The sequence below is a fragment of the Oncorhynchus masou genome, chromosome 6, assembly GCF_036934945.1.
Source record: "Oncorhynchus masou masou isolate Uvic2021 chromosome 6, UVic_Omas_1.1, whole genome shotgun sequence".
NCBI classification, from domain to species: Eukaryota; Metazoa; Chordata; class Actinopteri; order Salmoniformes; family Salmonidae; genus Oncorhynchus; species Oncorhynchus masou.
The window spans coordinates 36,225,660-36,246,127 of record NC_088217.1 but is presented as its reverse complement, the minus strand read 5'-3'; the positions used below and the strand labels follow the sequence as shown (position 1 = coordinate 36,246,127).

Here is a 20,468-nt window from a genome sequence, read left to right as displayed (position 1 = left end):
TCTGCTTGGACTGCTCCGCAAGCTTTGTGATGTTGTACCTCAGGGTTTACAAAATCTGTTACAGGCCTGCTTGGACTGCTCCTCAAGCTTTGTGATGTTGTACCTCAGGGTTTATAAACTCTGTTACTTGTCTGCTTGGACTGCTCCGCAAGCTTTGTGATGTTGTACCTCAGGGTTTATAAAGTCTGTGACAGGTCTGCTTGGACTGCTCCGCAAGCTTTGTGATGTTGTACCTCAGGGTTTATAAACTCTGTTACAGGTCTGCTTGGACTGCTCCGCAAGCTTTGTGATGTTGTACCTCAGGGTTTATAAACTCTGTGACAGGTCTGCTTGGACTGCTCCTCAAGCTTTGTGATGTTGTACCTCAGGGTTTATAAACTCTGTTACAGGTCTGCTTGGACTGCTCCGCAAGCTTTGTGATGTTGTACCTCAGGGTTTATAAACTCTGTTACAGGTCTGCTTGGACTGCTCCGCAAGCTTTGTGATGTTGTACCTCAGGGTTTATAAACTCTGTGACAGGTCTGCTTGGACTGCTCCGCAAGCTTTGTGATGTTGTACCTCAGGGTTTATAAACTCTGTTACAGGTCTGCTTGGACTGCTCCGCAAGCTTTGTGTGTTTTTTTTTCCTTCTAAAATGTGTGCTTTGGCCACAACTTCATGTACAGGATGAGTCAACAACATTATATGAGTTAACAGATAAAGGGCTCGATTCAATCTGTTTCGCTGAAGCATTACAGATTGCACCATATAAATTGAAAGCCAACATATGCAGTGTTTATCGTGAATGCAGTCTCTGCTAATGCGGGAACATTGCCTTTACATTTCAATCACGTTGTAACGCTGAACCTCTGCAATACGGATTGAATAGAGCCCTAAGAGCTTTTAAAAGTGAGATTTTCACTAGATAGTTTAAATTAAATCATTATTCAACAAGGAAATAAAGTCTCTTCAATGTCTCAACTTACTTCATTATAGGCCCATGAATTACCAGACTTAATTTTCAAAATGATTTCTGGAAATACTACAAATACAAAAACGTAGCATAGATATGATAAACAATTTGTAGCCCAGTTTCTTTTAAATGTTGTACAATCACACTGACAATAAAATAAACATCAGACCATTACAATAAAGTGCAAATTTTCTTTTTACTCAGATTTCATTTTACAGCAGAAATTATGTAAAGCATTCAAAGTACATGTTCCACATATAAGGGCAATTCAAAACACTGTGCATGGCCTCAGCAGCAGAAGATTCTTTTTAAAAACATATTCAACTATTTATTGATGCGTATACATGCACATTATTAAAAAAATCACTTACAAAAGAGGGAAAGAGGTAGAAAGAGGTAGAGAGAAAGAGAGAGAGGGGGCATGAAGAACACAAAATAGGAGGGAACAAAGCTAGGGATGAGAGAGGAAAAGAGAAAAAGAGGGAGAAGTTGAGCTCGCACTATTTAAACATGCAGTGTGATGTTAGCCCATAGCCCGTTATAACTACGGCCTGTATTTCAAAATGTATCTCTTATTTGACCTTTAACCTGTGGGTCAAAGGTCACCTCTGTGCAGCTTGCCCAGGAGCGAGTTCAGCAGGACGCAGCGTTTTGTTATGTTCAGATAGAAATATGGCATGTAGAACAAACATGCCTCTCTGACATGTAGAATAAGGAATCACGTCAGCTATATTCATAGCATTTCTATCTGCAACGTTCGGCTACTGAATGTGGCCCACTTTCCTTAGAGGAAGTCAAAGTTGCCTGTGACATAGCTTATGTTTTTCTCTACAAACTGATCTCTACGCTTACTTAAATTTACAGATCCTTATTTAGAAAATGTATATGTTTGTTTATTGCTCTGTGTGTTTCAGTGGAAAGCCTTATCCAGTGTGAATTCACCCCCTTTAAACAGCAGCGCCTCTCTGTGTTTCTGTTAGTGTAGCTGTGATGTGGTTGGAGGGCACATTTCCAGGCCAGGGTATAAAATTATTAAGCGCATTCAAGAGTTGACTACAGAGTGAAACAGCGATAGGCTGGAGAGCCTTTCCAACATTAATAATTCCTGGGCCATAATGACTATGCCCAGAGGTTTTCCTGGTCAGGAAAACCACTCCGGGCCCTAGAGAGGATATTATTGTCTTCTTTGTGAGGCTCTACATATATTCGAATGTTTGTATTATATATGTTATATGTTGTGTCTCAGGTGTTTGGAAGTGGAAGTCCTTTATAGATGGGATGATGTGTGTGGCACCCATCTCAGGCCAACTCCCTGTGAACAAGACCTCAGGCTGCCACATCTCTGTGGGGTCATCGCCACTGTCATCTTATGAAAGAGGAGGTATAGCCTAATCACAATTGGCTGATTGACACACACACACACACACACGCGCACACACACACACACACAGGGCCTACTCCACACCCCCAAGCCATTCTAGAACCCTGAGTTTAAATCTGAGGGAGTTACTGCTCCCTAAGAAAAAGGAAAAGAGAAAAGTGTGATGTGTGTGCAAGATTGGAGATTGTGAGACGACCGAGTGAGTCGTGTGCATGTCTCTGTCTGTGTGTGTGAAGTTTGCTCCAGCTAAGATATGTTTTTATGTAAGAACGTTGGAAGAACATTACTGCCAGGACTGAACAGATGATAAATAAAGTGAAATGTCATGCCATTTCCATGCAGAAGAATACACTTTATCAATGTTCAAAACAGATATTTGCATCTTGAGAATGACCATACAGTAGTTGAATTCCAGAAAGAGGGTTTCTTGTGCTCTACATCTCACTAAAGACTTAACCCAAGGTATCTATATGACAGTGTCTAGGCCTACATGTACTGCCATTACTGTAAAATGGGCGTGAATGCGCCAAGCAGAATTTAGCCTATAATATATCAACCAGCCCAGTCAGAGATATGGCATAATCTGGCAACCTAACTGAGATCCCAATGAGGATGAAACGTTGTCAATGTTTCCTTCTCACAAATAAACACATGTAGGGGGCAAATCAGAGCTACGGATTCAAAACAAATAATGTAGCAACCCAAATGAACCATGGTAATGTATGCTGGGATCCACTACTCAGTACCACCATCTACCTGGTAGGAGGAGGAAAATACATCATCTGCTTAGAGGACCAAAAGCAGGACTCGTATCAGTCTGTTTCTGCTATAGCCAACTTGTCTTTTAACAATGGAATATTTTGAATGCATAAACACTTAGGTATAGGAAGAACAACAAAAATCACTAACCAATTAGAGTTCAAAATAAGACTGGGCGCCAATATTTTGTGTAGAATAATCGTCACACACAATTTGGGAAACTATAGAGGGAATGGGTTAACTCGTTTGGAGACATATAGTGGGTTCCTGATATTAGCTTGGAGACCTATAGTGGGTTCCTGATATTAGCTTGGAGACCTATAGTGGGTTCCTGATATTAGCTTGGAGACATATAGTGGGTTCCTGATATTAGCTTGGAGACATATAGTGGGTTCCTGATATTAGCTTGGAGACATAGTGGGTTCCTGATATTAGCTTGGGTTCCTGATATTAGCTTGGAGACATATAGTGGGTTCCTGATATTAGCTTGGAGACCTATAGTGGGTTCCTGATATTAGCTTGGAGACATATAGTGGGTTCCTGATATTAGCTTGGAGACCTATAGTGGGTTCCTGATATTAGCTTGGAGACCTATAGTGGGTTCCTGATATTAGCTTGGAGAGACCCTGATAGTGGGTTTCCTGATATTAGCTTGGAGACCTATAGTGGGTTCCTGATATTAGCTTGGAGACCTATAGTGGGTTCCTGATATTAGCTTGGAGACATATAGTGGGTTCCTGATATTAGCTTGGAGACATATAGTGGGTTCCTGATATTAGCTTGGAGACATATAGTGGGTTCCTGATATTAGCTTGGAGACATATAGTGGGTTCCTGATATTAGCTTGGAGACATATAGTGGGTTCCTGATATTAGCTTGGAGACATATAGTGGGTTCCTGATATTATCTTGGAGACATATAGTGGGTTCCTGATATTAGCTTGGAGACATATAGTGGGTTCCTGATATTAGCTTGGAGACATATAGTGGGTTCCTGATATTAGCTTGGAGACATATAGTGGGTTCCTGATATTAGCTTGGAGACATATAGTGGGTTCCTGATATTAGCTTGCACGTTCTGTATATGAGTAGGCACTTTCTAAACCAAACTGGTCATAATCCTCAGTCAAAACAAATCTGTAAGACACTCCAGGGAAGGAAACGCCTCATCGTAACACAGACCATACTATTGGCAATTGCATACTGGGGAATTTGAAGGGGGAAACATCTGTCTGAAGCTAAGAGATGAAAGTTTCAAATCTGCAATTGCATTAACATAAAAGTATATACCACTTAGCAGACACTTTTATCCAATGTACTCAGTACAGTGAGGGCATACATTTTGAGTATGTGTGTGATCCCTGCAAGAAATGAACCAACAACCTTGGCATTGCCCTCACAATGCTCTTACTAACTGAGCCACAGAGGACCACACTAACAGAAACATCACCCATCACCAGTTTGTTTGGTTTTGACACCTGACAGGAACTAATTCTGTGTACACTTTAAAATAATAGATTATGAAGTTCTCCTTGCTTTCCCACCCTTCAGTTGCTTGAGATGACTGTGTACAGTATATTTAATACTTGTATGTTTTAACTCCTGCGCTAATCCTAGGGTCCTAGGGAAAAGTAGAATTCATAATAATTGGCACCACTAGCAAAATGATTTCATTCTTGCTAGCCTGAAATCAAAAGCATGTTGTGTATACATTTAGCTTTCTGCCCTTATTGTTTATATCACTGGGTTTAACATAAGATTTCATCAATGTCATGCTTTAGCAAAATGTTCTTCAATAACACTTATATCAAACACTTGTAAAGTGAAGTAGTTCACATCCCCTTACAGTCCATAGCCACAAACAAATGTATGTTGATTTTCTTGCCCGTTTCTTTGTCTTATTTTCTCATGCACATAGATCCATGGTTAGTATTTACATTATTTACAAACAATACAATTGTCCTGTATACCCGGGTCTCTATCTGCTCATACTGTTGTTATAGAAGTAAAATAATATATATTCTTAAATACAGTCTTTTCTCATGAAAAAGATCCGGGGTCTCCATATATACCCATAACCTCGTCATTTTATGTACAGAGACGCCAAATAGTCCAAAATATGGGTTGGGCTAAACTCTATAAGGGCTAATATAGGGACCCATGTCCTAGACAGGGGCTAGCGTATAGTAAGTATAGGGACTTCTCACAGACTATAAGAAGTCAAGGCAATGCAATGTGACACTCTCCTCAAAACCATATGTGGCTTTTTGAAGTTCATGTTTAAGAACAAATTGACAGAGACAGATAACCATCTGAACCGAATATGTCACACATTACCACACATTACCACACAATAGGGGGATAAAACTAACTCGGGCGAAAATGCCCTTTTCTTACTGTAAATTAAATGAAAGAACATAAAAAAAGGTAAATAAGAAATATTAAACAAATAGATAAATAAAAGCAGAAAAGCCAGGTTATTTTCCTTACATAGAGCACATGATAAACACAGGGTAGATAGTCAATGAGGACAGAAGTGAGACACCACAACACATAAATACAAAACAAACAAGTTTGGTTCGCATGCAGGAGCTCACAGCTCAAACACATGCATTAGATTCAACAAACACAGACTCACACATCAGGCTAGCAAAATGCTTCCTCAGAGAATGACTTCATAGACAAGTCAATATAACAAATTAAGACACTGTTATTTACACCTAAACCCCTATCTGTTAATGTTCTTCTTACATTCAAGTGTAGTACTTCTCTTTGGGGGACTGGGTGACTGGTTGACCTGTCTAGCCAGCCAATCAGAGTGTGGTGATCACATTGACTTTGCCAACTGCCATAAAAGCCATGGGAGAAGAGCTAGTGAAAAACAGTGCATGCATACAGGATATGGGAGTGATATTTGGTTTATGTTTTCCTTTCCTAAAATGTATCATATATACAGCAAGTACAACAGGTCCAATATAGATTATGCATGTCAATGCAAATGTTGCCCATATGAGAAAACCAATCATCCCATTCTCCGTATCGAACATGTTCGATAAAAAAATGTGCATCTTCAGCTGCATCCTGATCTTTTTCTCTTGTTCTTTTCTGCTCTTGAAGAAAACATTGATATATCTGTGAAGAGTGCAAAGATGCCAGGCAGGGTAATGTAGTTTCCTCTCTGTGATCTGGAGGAAGAGGAACGTAAAGCGAGGCTGTGGCCAGAGCCAGGACCATATGTTCATCAGAGCAGTCTCCCAGAGCAGTGTACCTGTCTGTTTGGGAAGCGTTTGTCTCAGAGAAACAGAGGGAGGAGAGAGAGGAGAGTTGTCTCTGTGTTGTCTCAGTGATATAGTTGCCATGTATCCCTCCTCATTCTCCTGTTTGAGTGTTAGCAGTCTGTTTGTAGAAGAGGAGTGTGGACTGTGAAGTAGTCCCATTGTGAGATTGGTATGAGGAGAGGGAGGAAAAGAGAATTGCCCCTGTGTGAGACCGAGGGAGGAAGGGACAGGAGGAGAGGGAAGAGAAGAGTGGAGAGGAGCTCACAGGATGAGGGGGCTCTGTGTTGGACTGGGTCGTGGGCTCTCAGGACCCCTGGCCTTTCTCTGCTCTCTTGCCCTAGAGGAGAGAAGAGCCCCAGGTCAGACACACACCCACACCACACTGATGGTTGGCACTGGGGACAACAAACAGTTATTTTGGTTCACCAGCCACTTTCTGTGTTACAGTTCTCAGATGACTGTAAGATGAGCGGCCTCATACACACACACAAGCGCACACCCACTCACTCACGCGGGCAAGCGCACGCACACACACACACACACACACACACACACACACACACACACACACACACACACACACACACACACACACACACACACACACACACACACACACACACACACACACTTCTCTCCCCCCTCTCCCTCCACAACTACCAAGCCAAAAATAATAGCAGGATACTGGCAGGCCAAACAAGAGAGAAGCCCCTCCCACAGAGGAAGTGATGTCATTCAAAGCATGCCCCAGTCCCTGGAAGTAAAGCAGAAGGACCTGCCCCCTCTCTCTGTCATGCAGAAATACCAGCATCATTCAGCAATATCCAGAGAGAGAAAGAGAGAGGAACAGAGAGGGAGAGAGAGAAAGAGAGAAAGAGAGAGGAAGAGAGAGGAAGAGAGAGGGAGAGAGAAAAGGGGGAGAGAGAGAAAAAGGGAGAGAGAGAAAGGGAGGGGAAGAGAGAGAAAGAGAGAGAAAGGGAGAGGAAGAGAGTGGGAGAGAGGGAGAGAGAGAAAGAAAGAGGAACAGAGAGAAAGAGAGGGGAAGATAGAGAAAGAGAGAGGAACAGAGAGGGAGAGAGAGAAAAAGAGAGGAAGAAAAACAGAGAAGGAGAGAGAGAAAGAGAGAAAGAAAGAGGAAGAGGACCAGAGAGGGAGAGAGAGAAAGAGAGAGAAAGAGAGAGGAAGAGGACCAGAGAGGGAGAGAGAGAAAGAGAGAGAGAGAAGAGAGAGAAAGAGGAACAGAGAGGGAGAGAGAGAAAGAGAGAGGAAGAGGAATAGAGAGGGAGAGAGAAAGTGAGAAAAAGCAAAGGGACTAGAGGGACAGATAGAGGTGTTTATGTTTGATGTTTGGACTGACCCAGTGTTCCCTCTCTCCCTCTCAAGAGAGCTGACATGCAAACAGGCATCAGCCACATGGAGAGAGGGAGCGAGAGAAAAGTGAGAGAGAGAAGGGGCGAAGGAGAGAAAAAGAGAGAGTATGAGGAGAGAGTAAGAAATGAGAGTTAGAAGAGGGGGTAAGAAAAGCCCAAACTGAGTTACTGGTGCTCACTTACCCGTTTGACTGGTCTATGGTCCATCAAGAGGCTTCACAGAAACAGCAAAACAACACCAACTATTAGCACACACACACACTGGGTATGGGGAGGAGGGGTGGGGTTGTCACCACACGGCCATGCTAGAGAGGACAGACATGGTCAACACCTGCATCCTCTCTATCATGGTGATGTATTGACAGCTGGTCTGGAGCAGGTAGGAGATGGTGTGAATTAGTACCTGTGGCGGCATCTGAGCAGGAACCTCAGGATCTTACGGGCAGCCTGGTTCTGTCTCTTAGTGAGGAGACTGCTGCATGGCGACAACCACACAGCACAGTTAGGGTGTGTGTGCTTGTCTGTTTGTGTGTATAGGTCGGTATCAATAAAACGTCACAATAAGGTGCAGAGCTTTCGATTTACCCGCTGGGGGGCGAGGAGACGCCAGCGGCGCTAAAACCATTGGGACGTTTGTTTATGTGCCGTTTTTAAGGGATTGTTACATACATGTTATAACTATTTGGTTTTAATATCGTCAGACTTATACAGCAAGGAACTGTCTGCTTTCATGATCAGTAGCATGTCAGATACGTGAGCGTAGCCTATCCACTTGGCATGTATAACATGTGTCATTTAGCTTCATCAGAGATTAGGCTTTTGGAAAGAGATTGACAAGTCATTGTCCCGGTCAGACTTCTGTCATCACCACAATAGATGACAAGCAAATCAAACTGTATTTGGATATAGCCATCTAGTGTAAGCCCTGAAAGTTAGCTTGTTAGCTAGCCATATTGAAGCGATCTGTTGTTCGCTAGCTAGCCACTTTGACGTTGTCCATCAATCACTGTAACCTCTCATGTCTGTCAGCAGCAATCGTGATTGAACACTCTGAAAAACAATGTTGAAAAGGGGATAATGTTAGCTAACTTTGCTAGGTAGGTCCACGTTGGTTGGATAAAAAAGTACATTAGGTTTACTTACCACTATGTTTAGCCAACTGTACAACATTTCTACTGGTATCTTGCAAAGTAAACATTATCGAACAATACTGACAAATGCACCCTTCTGCTGCTTGACTGGCAGACCCCACAAAGGATGGGAAATGAATTTAAACCACTCATATTTGTCAGGTGTAGTTCACTTTTATGCTATATCACTCAAATATCCAATTAATGGTGGGCAATAAAGAGATATCCTGGGAATACTCTCATGTATCTGAAATGACATGATCAATGGATGTTTACTGATCGTAAAGCATGCAGTTACTTGCTGTATAACTGATGACAGAGATAAATGTGGAATCATCTGAAATGTGTAGTCCTGACTGCTCTTCAAGAGGTGATGATATCAAAAACAAATAGTTATAACATGTATTTATTTAACAATCCCTTAAAAAAGACACGCGGCGGTGATGGGGGTCTCCTCGCCCTCCAGCAGGCAAATCAAACCTTCTGCACCTTATTGTGATGTGGTATTGATAATGACCTATGTGTACCTTATTGTGATGTGGTATTGAGAATGACCTATGTGCACCTTATTGTGATGTGGTATTGATAATGACCCATGTGCACCTTATTGTGATGTGGTATTGAGAATGACCTATGTGTACCTTATTGTGATGTGGTATTGATAATGACCTATGTGCACCTTATTGTGATGATAATGGTGCACCTTATTGTGATGTGATAATGACCTATGTGCACCTTATTGTGATGTGGTATTGATAATGACCTATGTGCACCTTATTGTGATGTGGTATTGATAATGACCTATGTGCACCTTATTGTGATGTGGTATTGATAATGACCTATGTGCACCTTATTGTGATGTGGTATTGATAATGACCTATGTGCACCTTATTGTGATGTGGTATTGAGAATGACCTATGTGCACCTTATTGTGATGTGGTATTGATGAATGACCTTGTGATGTGGTATTGATAATGACCTATGTGCACCTTATTGTGATGTGGTATTGAGAATGACCTATGTGCACCTTATTGTGATGTGGTATTGAGAATGACCTATGTGCACCTTATTGTGATGTGGTATTGAGAATGACCTATGTGTACCTTATTGTGATGTGGTATTGATAATGACCTATGTGTACCTTATTGTGATGTGGTATTGATAATGACCTATGTGCACCTTATTGTGATGTGGTATTGAGAATGACCTATGTGCACCTTATTGTGATGTGGTATTGAGAATGACCTATGTGATGTGGTATTGAGAATGACCTATGTGCACCTTATTGTGATGTGGTATTGAGAATGACCTATGTGCGTGCCATGTGTGTACCTGAGAGAGTGTCTGTAGCTGCGGTAGTATTGCTGGATCAGTACTGCTGCTCGCCGGCTCTGCTGGAACTTCCTCTGTTCGTGGAAACTGCGGAAGCGGCTCTGGATCAAAATGGCTGCCAGCGTCATCCTCTTATAAAGTGCATACTGATAGAGATATTACATTAGACTGGTCAGGGAATTAGTACAAACTTAATGTACATTCAAACAATGTGTTATAGAATAAAGACAGAGAGATTGAGAGAGAGTGCCACACTACCTTCAAGGCTATCCATGACAGCTTGAGAGAGATGGAGAGAGATAGAGAGAGAAGAAAGAAAGAGAGTATGAAGGACATATTGTGGACACATCCAGTCATAGTGAACCAGACTAGACATAGAGTAGAAGGTATGTCAGATGCTGTGTTCTAGTTGTCCTGACTAATGGCTGAGCTGACTGATGCTGATTGGTCATTGGCTTCAGTAGCAGGGCTGATATGATCTGGTTGATCTGGGATTGAGAGTCATACTGTACCTGTTTGTATTTCTTATAGCAGCGCTGGACCACTGCTACTGTTTCTTTACGTTGCTCCTGGATTGGCCGGCCCTAGAGGAAGGAGGAAGGGAAGGGTGAGTTGGCATGGCAACCACAGGGGAGAGACCAGGAGTGGGCATGCGAGCCACAGATGGTTGACCCCAAACTTCACAACACTGGATTCTAGATCATACAGTTGTTGCAGTGTATCCTTATGAGGGAGAGGGAGAGAGAGAGAGAATGCAGTGCAGTTGTTTTTTCTATCCAGGCCATGCTCTGCTTAAACTCCCCATGCAGGGTCAATCACACACACCCAGACAATACTACTCCAGCCATCCACTCATTCACCCTTCAACCTGTGGAGCCAGGGACCTGGCAGGGAGAACTTTTAACCCAGAATAAAGTCTTCTTCTACTTGACCCTTCTGTTGTATTTTGTAGTGCTTTGAGTGATTTTTGTGTACGACGGCTTTACAAACAGAGTTATTATCAATACCTTGTACTTTCTGAGGGTGTGGTGGGCGTGTCTTGCAGCCTCGTACAGTTCTCTTTGCTCCGCCTCTGTCAGTGTGAGGTGGGCAGGGTTGGTGTCTGGGCCTTCTCCACTGAGTGATGCATGCAGGAAGGAACTCCAGTCGGCTGGGGAGGGCAGGCCTTGCGGAGCCAGGGGACTTTCCTCATCCTCAGGCCCAGACAGCGGGCTTGGTATGGGGCTTGGGGTGGGCATCTGGGGCCTGGAGTATAGAAACCTGAAGGAAAAGCACCAGAAGCAGTATGAGGGAGAGTGCAGGCAGTAATATACACTACATCGATACAACACCACAGTATCATATAGAGATGGGAGCTTTCTGGACTCACCGCTCCACGTCACCAATGTAACTAGCCAACCAGCTGACATCACCGCTGACCCCAACGGTCTCTGGTGGCGACGTCTCAGTCTCCGTGGCAACAAAGCCCTCCTGTTTGATCCTGTCAGGAGTGGCCTCCATGATGTGTTCTGCCAGCATCATCATGTTCATCTGCAACACACACACAAATAAGTGCTTGCATGAAGTAAAAGTGGAGGCTTGAGTGGAGTTATTGGTCAAACTAGCCTAAGCTCCTCCTACCTGCAGGTCTTCACTGTTCTCCTGATAGGTCAGCAGTTCTGGCTCCTCCCCCCTGGTGGATACGCCCCTCTGACGCAGATGATTGGCCAGTCTCTCCTTTCCCAGAATCCTCCTGGCCAAACTCCGCCTCCCAAGAGCCTGCCGCAAGCTATACCTACTGCCACCCCCTGACCCCCCTAACCTGGCCTGCAGAGGTGGGCTGGGGAAGTGGGGATTTGGGGTGTTAGAGCTGGGTCTGGGGGGGTGAGTGTTTAGGGGGCTGAGGTTGGGTAGTTGAGAGCGTGGGGGGTTGACTGGCTGTTGCTGGGCCTCAGGGTTGAGTTTGAGTCTCTTGGCTGGTGGTTGGTCTCCCTGGTTGTCTGGTGGCCCCCGGTGTTGGCCTTGCAACTGGGGTTGGCCCTGGTGAGCCCAGCTCTGACTCTGGCTGTGGTTCTGGGTGCTCTGCTGTGGTTCTGTCCTGGTTCTCCTTAGGTCTGGTGAGACAGAGCATGATATCACACATGTAACTGCGGCCCTCAGGGTTAAATACCCCAATGTAACCAAGGTAACCTCTCTCACCTGGGTTAGAGCTGGGGGCGGGGCTTTCCCTATGTCCACTGGGCTCCGATTCACTGCTCCACCTGTCCATCCAGGTGTCAGTGGGTGGACTCTGAGTAGGAGGAGTTTGTTGCAGCTGCTCCAGTAGCTCGGCCAAGCGAGTGTGTCCCCGTGAGCGTGCAATACTGAGTGGCAGACGGCCCAGCGAATCAGGGATGGCCAAAGCTCTGGGGTCCCACTGGTACAGAACCAGCGCTGCTTCTGTATGACCCAGAGCACAGGCCCACATCTACCGGGTGGAGACCATACACGTCATATACACACAGCATTAAATAAATATAGACAGAACATACATTCACATTACATTCACATTACATTCACATTACATTCACATTACATTCACATTACATCACAAACACAATCTCTTACCAGTGGGGTGCAGGAGAAGTGGTCGACATTGAGAGGGTCCACCTCTAATTCCAGATCTATGCTGTCTGCATGCTTAGTGCTGAGGAACAGAGGAACACATTTTGAACCACATCTTAATGTACCTGTGTGTGTGTGTGTGTGTGTGTGTGTGTGTGTGTGTGTGTGTGTGTGTGTGTGTGTGTGTGTGTGTGTGTGTGTGTGTGTGTGTGTGTGTGTGTGTGTGCGTGTGCGTGGATTCTCACCGCCAGCGGATGAGAGTCTGTATTAACCCTGCGTATCCCTGAGCTGCAGCCAGGTGCAGCAGGGTCATGCCCCGGGAACTCCGGCTGTGGATCAGCTGATTGGAGGAAACCCAACAGGGACGGGTCATCATCTTCTCACACACCACCACCACACGGCCCTCAAATGAACCCTCGGCTGGGGAGAGCTGTAGAGAGAGGGAGGGGTAAAAGCAATCATTCAATAAAACAACCAATCAATTAACTAGCCACTCAACCAACCAATCAATTAACCAGTCCATTGAGTTACCTGGGACTGGTGGTCAGTGCCACCTGCTCCTCCACCTCCCCCCGTAGCTGCCGTGGTTTCGGAGCTCTGATGGTGATTGGTTATCTCAGCCATCCTCTGTTCCATCTGCTCCAGACGCTCCAGAATGGACATCCTGAACTGGGTATCTATGGAAACACAGGAGGGACACACTGGGATTGGATAAAAGTGGGACAGGCAGAGATGACTGGTTGAGGTGAGCTGTATTCATAATGTGTTCATTATCCCTATAGCAGATTCCCATACAGTAAGAGAAAACAGAGTTTACAGGGTGAAACATCAAGCTTTCTCTCTAGAGATAAACCTTAAAAACAAACTAGACCTGGTAGCAAGTCAACAATAGTCAATGTTTGTATCTATGTGAGAGAGAACAGGAGTGTGTACTTGCACTGTGTGTGTGTGTGTGCTTGCGCGCGTCTTTGTTCAAATGCTACTGCAGTGTTGCTGCAGTGCAGATTATGTCATCCCCACCTGATGGTCTCTCTTTCTCCCTCTCCATCTCCATCTCCGTCTCTCTATCTCTCTCTCTCTCTCTCTCTCTCTCTCTCTCTCTCGCTCTCTCTCTCTCAGGATGCGGCACACACAGAGGAGGAGAAGAGGGTGGGACGACAACTGTGACATAAGAGCTCCTCCCCTTTAACACAACTACTACAGCCAATCAGAATGGAGCATAGCCTGCCAGCTACGCACGACAGAGAGCTCATCTGAATGAACAGAAAAACAAACTCAACATGTTGTGTTAGCTTCCAAAACAAATGCCTTAAGGTCAGTGGGTTAACATGGTCTGTCGTCACCCAGACATATTGGGTTCAATACCAGCTGGTTATACCACCACATTGGGTGGACAAAATTTTAGGGGGAATTTAGAAGTTTCTCTGTTCTATGTCTAGGCGGGTCTGTCTGGATTACTCCGATCTGTGTGGGTGTTGCATCAGTCTGCTGCATGTGGGACCTTGATCTCTCACCAGACACAGAGGAATCATGAATTATACTGACCCTCTTTGACTCTCCAACTGTGTGTGTCTCTGCATGTGTGTATCTACAGACTTGTGTGTCTCAGTCTCCAATCATGTTTGTGTTGCTCACAAAATATGTTTGTATGTGTGTCAGTCTCTTTCCTCCTACAGGGAGCCTATCTGTCTACTCCATAGGCTATACCCCTTTCCTACCCTTCTATGAGGTCCTCTGGGGCACTTCCAGTCACACACACAGCATGTTAGTGACAACAGCATATCAAGGACAACACAGTACTTGGCAGTGGAGACATGACCACTGCTGACAACATGCTTGTTTCTATGTTTTAGTTTTTTTCAGTTGGGTATTTATGGATGGCGGGAGGTCTGTTTAATTAGAGAAAAGCTTGTTTTCCAGAACTGTTCAATTCTGTTCCAAGTTTTGACCCACTTTCTGCCCCTGTTCCTGCCCATCAGACTTGGGATTTGTTAAATTGTTATATATTTGTTAAAGTAACCAGAATAAAAACTGTGAAACGTCACATTAGGAAATTATTTTCACCAGCCCACAGGCTTTCAGCACAACTCACAGCTAGTCTACAACTCGTGGCACTGTCCACTTCTCTTGGTGCTGAAATCAGAATGTGGGACCGCGCTTCATGCAACTTCGGCTTGGTTCAGACCAGCTCGTAGCCTACTCCCCTCTGTTCAATTCACTCACTTATAGTTTACAAGTTAAAGTAGTTAATTGCCATAAATGTAGGCCTATGCCTTTGCGAAAAGTTAATAGACTAGGCTACAGAAGTCCCCAAACGGCATATGAGCTACACGGACAGTGGCTTATTGTAGTCCTTTGTTTGAGGTTGATTTATTCAGAGAGAAAGAGAGAGAGAGCGAGACAAAGCGCAAGAGAGAGAGAGAGAGAGAGAGCAGCTCTTCCACAGCACACGTGTTACTTAGTTACTTAGTCATTGTGCTACCAGGCCAGCCAAGTTACACAACATAATATACAGGGGTTAGCCATTTACATACGTTTTAATACCTGTTCCGCAAGATGAGGGAATTTGACCTGGACTGTGTTGGCTGTGAGCCTTTACAAGGTATATAATCTGTAATGAACAATGAAAGCAATGTAAACACACACAACTAACGACTTTCGAGATGATGCGAGCATGCATAGGCAGGCATAGCCTACTATCAACACCACAGTCAGGTAGCCAAAGTGAATAATAGGATAAACTAAAATCCTCTAAATGGCTCCAGTCCAGACTCAACCTCCGAGACATTCTGTGGCTCTTGCATTTTCAACACCAATTACGAGGTAAATGCACAAAACACCGACAACAGCTAAAAGTCGATTTTCTATTTCGTTTTCACATAATAGATAAGGCTACTAACCGGAAAGCTCAAATAGTTTCTCTGACGCTCTGTCCTTCTTCTTCTGTTTTACAGTTCCCTTTTAGTTTGAGGTGTGCGACGCTTGCTACCATGCAACATCAATAGAACAAAGTGGAAGAGGCGAGAGAGAGAGTCTCTACCCTCCCCTCCCATTTCGCGCCGTTTCTCTCCCCTAAAACCGTGAGAGGTGCGTAAACAGGGCAGACGTTCATTCTAATTGCGCCGCAGGGAAACAGACGCCGGAGTTAAATCTAACCATGGGGAGTTCCACGAGCTACCGGTGTCTCGGTCATCATCCGTGGGAGAAAAATAAACGAATCACAAGAGTCAGAGACAGTAGAATAACTTGGCTGCCCGCTTTTCAAACAAAGGCACAGTGGAGAGACGAGAGTGAATTCAAGCAGGCGTGAGTAGGCTAATGCAAATATGCCTGGGAAGCCGTACTCTATCATTCTGATATTTGATCTCTTTGGTGCATTGTACTATTTTGGTAGGCTAGTTTATGACAACGAGCCTCAATATGGGGCGACCGACCATTGAAACAGGTTTAAACTAGGCTGCCGAGGCTACGCCTCTCTCTCATTCGGTCAATCTGTCGAGATTATGCTGGGAGCGACTATGCACAGATGGCTGCTCTATTAATCCCACCTCCAGCGCTCTAAAACGCTCTAAAATCTATTGCTATTCCGCTTTGTGTATCCTATGTGAGCGGAACCTGGTGAAGACCCATTACGGTTTACATTTAGCTGCAATAAAACAGACCGTCAAGGTAACAAAACATTATGCGAGTGTTCTCTTTATGTGGACCGCAGCAGTGCGTCTTTCTGTAGACGCATTGCCGCACTGCCCCTCCCCCATCTCTCTCTCCCTCTCTCTCTGCATTGCGGGCGATAGCACAGGCCACAATAGCGTATCTATCACATAGACTGGAGCGAACGAGATGAAACACACGCCCCTGAACTATACAGGCATTGAATAATTACAGCACCTTGTTGCACAGACTAGTGTTTGCAAGAGGGAATGTTTGTGTGAGAGGGAAAATTGAGTGGCAAACAAAATGTAACTACTTAGAGGTTCATACAGTCAGGAAACCTGATTGTCATTCAATAATTGTCAGGATGTTGTACATGGTGAAAAACAACAAAACACACAGCAATCACATAAAACAAGGGTCTTAAGCCTATGACCAACAGGTGTTTAAAAACGTCATTTCAGTTCACATGACAGCAGTGTATGTCCCCCACACAAAGGCTCCCTTGAGGCTGCAGTATAAAACATGCAGTGCCAGTCAAAAGTTTGGACACTTCTACTCATTCCAGGGGTTTTCTTTATTTTCACTACTTTCTACATTGTAGATGAATAGAGAAGACATCAAAACTATACAATAACACATATGAATCATGTAGTAACCAAAAGTGTTAAACAAATCAAAATATATTTGAGATTCTTCAAAGTAGCCACCCTTTGCCTTGACAGCTTTGCACACTCTTGGCATTCTCTCAACCAGCTTCATGAGGTAGTCACCTGGAAAGCATTTAAATGAACAGGTGTGCCTTGTTAAAAGTTCATTTATGGAATGTCTTTCCTTCTTAATGTGTTTGAGCCAATCAGCTGAGTTGTGACAAGGTCGGGTGGTATACAGAAGATAGCCCCATTTGGTAAAATACCAAGTCTATATTACATTGAGAACAGCTCAAATAAGCAAAGAGAAACGATAGTCCATCATTACTATAAGACATTGAAGGTCAGTCAATCCAGAAAATGCCCAAAACGTTGAAAGTTTCTTCAAGTGCAGTCACAAAAACCATCAAGCGCTATGATGAAACTGGCTCTCATGAGGACCACCACAGGAAAGGAAGAGCCAGAGTTACCTCTGCTGCAGAGGATAAGTTCATTAGAGTTACCAGCCTCAGAAATTACTGCCCAAATAAATGCTTCACAGAGTTCAAGTAACAGACACATCTCAACATCAACTGTTCAGAAGAGACTGTGTGAATCAGGCCTTCATGGTCAAATTGCTGCAAAGAAACCACTACTAAAGGACACAAATAAGAAAAAGAGACTTGCTTGGGCCAAGAAACACGAACAATGGACATTAGACTGGTGGAAATCTGTCATTTGGTCTGATGAGTCCAAATTTGAGATTTTTGGTTCCAACTGCCGTGTCTTTGTGAGATGCAGAGTAAGTGAACGGATCAAATCATTTTTTATTATATAGCCCTTCTTACATCAGCTGATATATCAAAGTGCTGTACAGAAACCCAGCCTAAAACCCCAAACAGCAAGCAATGCACGTGTAGAAGCATGGTGGCTAGGAAAAACTCCCTAGAAAGGCCAAAACCCAGAAAGAAACCTAGAAAGGAACCAGGCTATCATGATCTCTGCATGTGTAGTTCCCACCATGAGGCATGGAGGAGGAGGTGTGATGGTGTGGCGGTGCTTTGCTGGGGATACTGTCAATGATTTATTTAGAATTCAAGGCACACTTAACCAGCATGGCTACCACAGCCATCTGGTTTGTGCTTAGTGGGACTATCATTTGTTTTTCAACAGGACAATGACCCAACACACCTCCAGGCTGTGTAAGGACTATTTGACCAAGAAGGAGAGGGATGGAGTGCTGCATCAGATGACCTGGCCTCCACAATCACCCGACCTCAACCCAATTGAGATAGTTTGGCATGAGTTGGACCGCAGAGTGAAGGTAAAGCAGCCAACAAGTGCTCAGCACCTTCAAGACTGTTGGAAAATCATTCCAGGTGAAGCTGGTTGACAGAATGCCAAGAGTGTGGAAAGCTGTCATCAAGGCAAAGGGTGGCTACTTTAAAGAATCTAAAATATAAAATATATTTTGATTGAACACTTTTAATACATTATTCCATATGTGTTATTTCATAGTTTTGATGTATTCACTATTATTCTACAATGTAGAAAATAGTAAAAATAAAGAAAAACCCTTGAATAGGTGTGTCCAAACTTTCGGCTGGTACTGTATTACAGGCTCAAATTAACAAGTCCCATCAGGCATAGTGGTAGAATGTCTCGCCTATGGAGAATAATGACATTTTTCCAGCCAGTGGCTCTCTAGTGGTGCTGTCCATGGTGCTGAAACAGGCCTCTACATTTTCTGTCATTATGTGGAATCCAGACTTTCAGACTCAACACTCACTCAGAGAGAGATTGTAAGAGAGTGTATCTGGTCCCAAAACACCCCTTGTCCCTATTCCTGTCCCCTATGTGACGTGTAAATCCAGGCCCCCATACAACATGGTGGAATCTCCCATCAAACCTATGGCATGATCAGCAACACTCCAAAAATGCTATATTACATGCAGGAACCCAAATCTGTAGAAATATATTACATCCCTAGCCGGCTACCACCCGGTTACTCAACTCCGCACCTTATAGGCTGTTGACCTATATACATACTGTAGACATGGAATCACTGGTCACTTTAATAATTATAACACTGCTTTACTCATCTCATATGTATATACTGTATTCTACTGTATTTTAGTCAATGCCACTCCGACATTGCTCGTCCAAATATTTATATGTTTCTCCATTCCATTCTTTTACTTGTAGATTTGTGTGTATTGTTAGATACTACAGCACTGTTGGAGCTAGGAAAACAAGCATTTCGCTACACCCGCAATAACATCTGCTAAATGTGTCTATGTGACCAATGCAATTTGATTTGATTTAAAACAGTAAATTGTCTGTCACGTTCTGACCTTAGTTCTGTTATTATATCTTTGTATTAGTATGGTCAGGGCGTGAGTTGGGTGGGCAGTCTATGTTTGTTTTTCTATGTTGGTTTTTGAGTTCGGCCTAGTATGGTTCTCAATCAGAGGCAGCTGTCAATTGTAGTCCCTGATTGAGAATCATACTTAGGTAGCCTGGGTTTCACTTTTGGGTTGTGGGTGTTTGTTTTCCGTGTTTTCGGTTTTGTATATTCACGTCATCGTTTGTTGTTTTGTTCCAGTGTTCTATTGTCTTGATTAAAAAACATTATGGACACCTACCACTCTGCGCATTGGTCCTCCGATCCTTCTCGCTACTCCTCCTCAGAAGAGGAGGACGAGATCCCTTACATTGTCTAAACACTCTGTTTCACCCTTGGTACTATAATCTGAGAAGAGGATTCCTCATCACAGCTACATAAGACATCATAACATCTGTCATAGAGTGGCTGGTCAGACAGTGCTAGAGCTGCTGTAGCTCCTCAGCTCGATGCTGTTGGAGTGAAATGGGCTTTTATAAGCCCGGGCATTGCGCAACAACTCTATATGCAATCGTGTGTTCAAAATAGTTTTGATGGCCACGATTAAAAAGAGCTACTATTTTTATTTCTCAACTGATAATTGAAGCACGCTTCCTATTCACCATTCAAATGAATACACATAGGTAGGCAGGCTATCAGCACATCCTCTACCACTTTGCAATGTGAGCCGGAGGCAGTATTCATTTTGAAAACATATACTTAATTGTTTGAAACCTGAATGTTTTACTTCAAATTATGAGGCATATCTTACCTTATAGAAACATGGAGGAAATTATTTTATGCCATTGAAACTAGCATTTCTCTCCTGTTCCATTGGTTTTCAAATCAACTTTCTTTTGTTTTCCAGAAGCCAAAGGCACAATCCTAGTCATATTATCAACCCAGGCTAGTTGTCACATCTTTAGAAACTTAGAAAGAGGGGGAATCTAAAAGAGATTTAAAACTCTGTCCCACATGCATCAGGTGCACTGTTTATAATGGTGTTTTCCTGCAGATTGCA

The 20,468-nt window shown here is 43.7% G+C and overlaps 1 protein-coding gene and 1 long non-coding RNA gene across 2 annotated transcripts in view; one reads left to right on the top strand and one right to left on the bottom strand.

Annotated features, from left to right (window-relative positions):
* Positions 1–3,737: 3,737 nt before the first annotated feature.
* Positions 3,738–20,468, bottom strand: part of LOC135542009 (calmodulin-binding transcription activator 1) — a 143,108-nt gene continuing 126,377 nt past the window's right edge. The window contains 13 exon segments of the mRNA XM_064968565.1: positions 3,738–6,706; positions 7,923–7,953; positions 8,143–8,214; positions 10,202–10,347; positions 10,460–10,480; positions 10,714–10,785; positions 11,209–11,461; positions 11,571–11,731; positions 11,822–12,294; positions 12,380–12,647; positions 12,788–12,866; positions 13,030–13,214; positions 13,316–13,461. Coding sequence (XP_064824637.1) covers positions 6,674–6,706; positions 7,923–7,953; positions 8,143–8,214; positions 10,202–10,347; positions 10,460–10,480; positions 10,714–10,785; positions 11,209–11,461; positions 11,571–11,731; positions 11,822–12,294; positions 12,380–12,647; positions 12,788–12,866; positions 13,030–13,214; positions 13,316–13,461 — 1,940 coding nt within the window. The 3' untranslated portion in view covers positions 3,738–6,673.
* Positions 15,772–19,709, top strand: LOC135542010 (uncharacterized). Its single transcript, XR_010456018.1, has 2 exons — positions 15,772–17,866; positions 18,238–19,709. It is a non-coding gene; the product is annotated as an uncharacterized LOC135542010 (long non-coding RNA).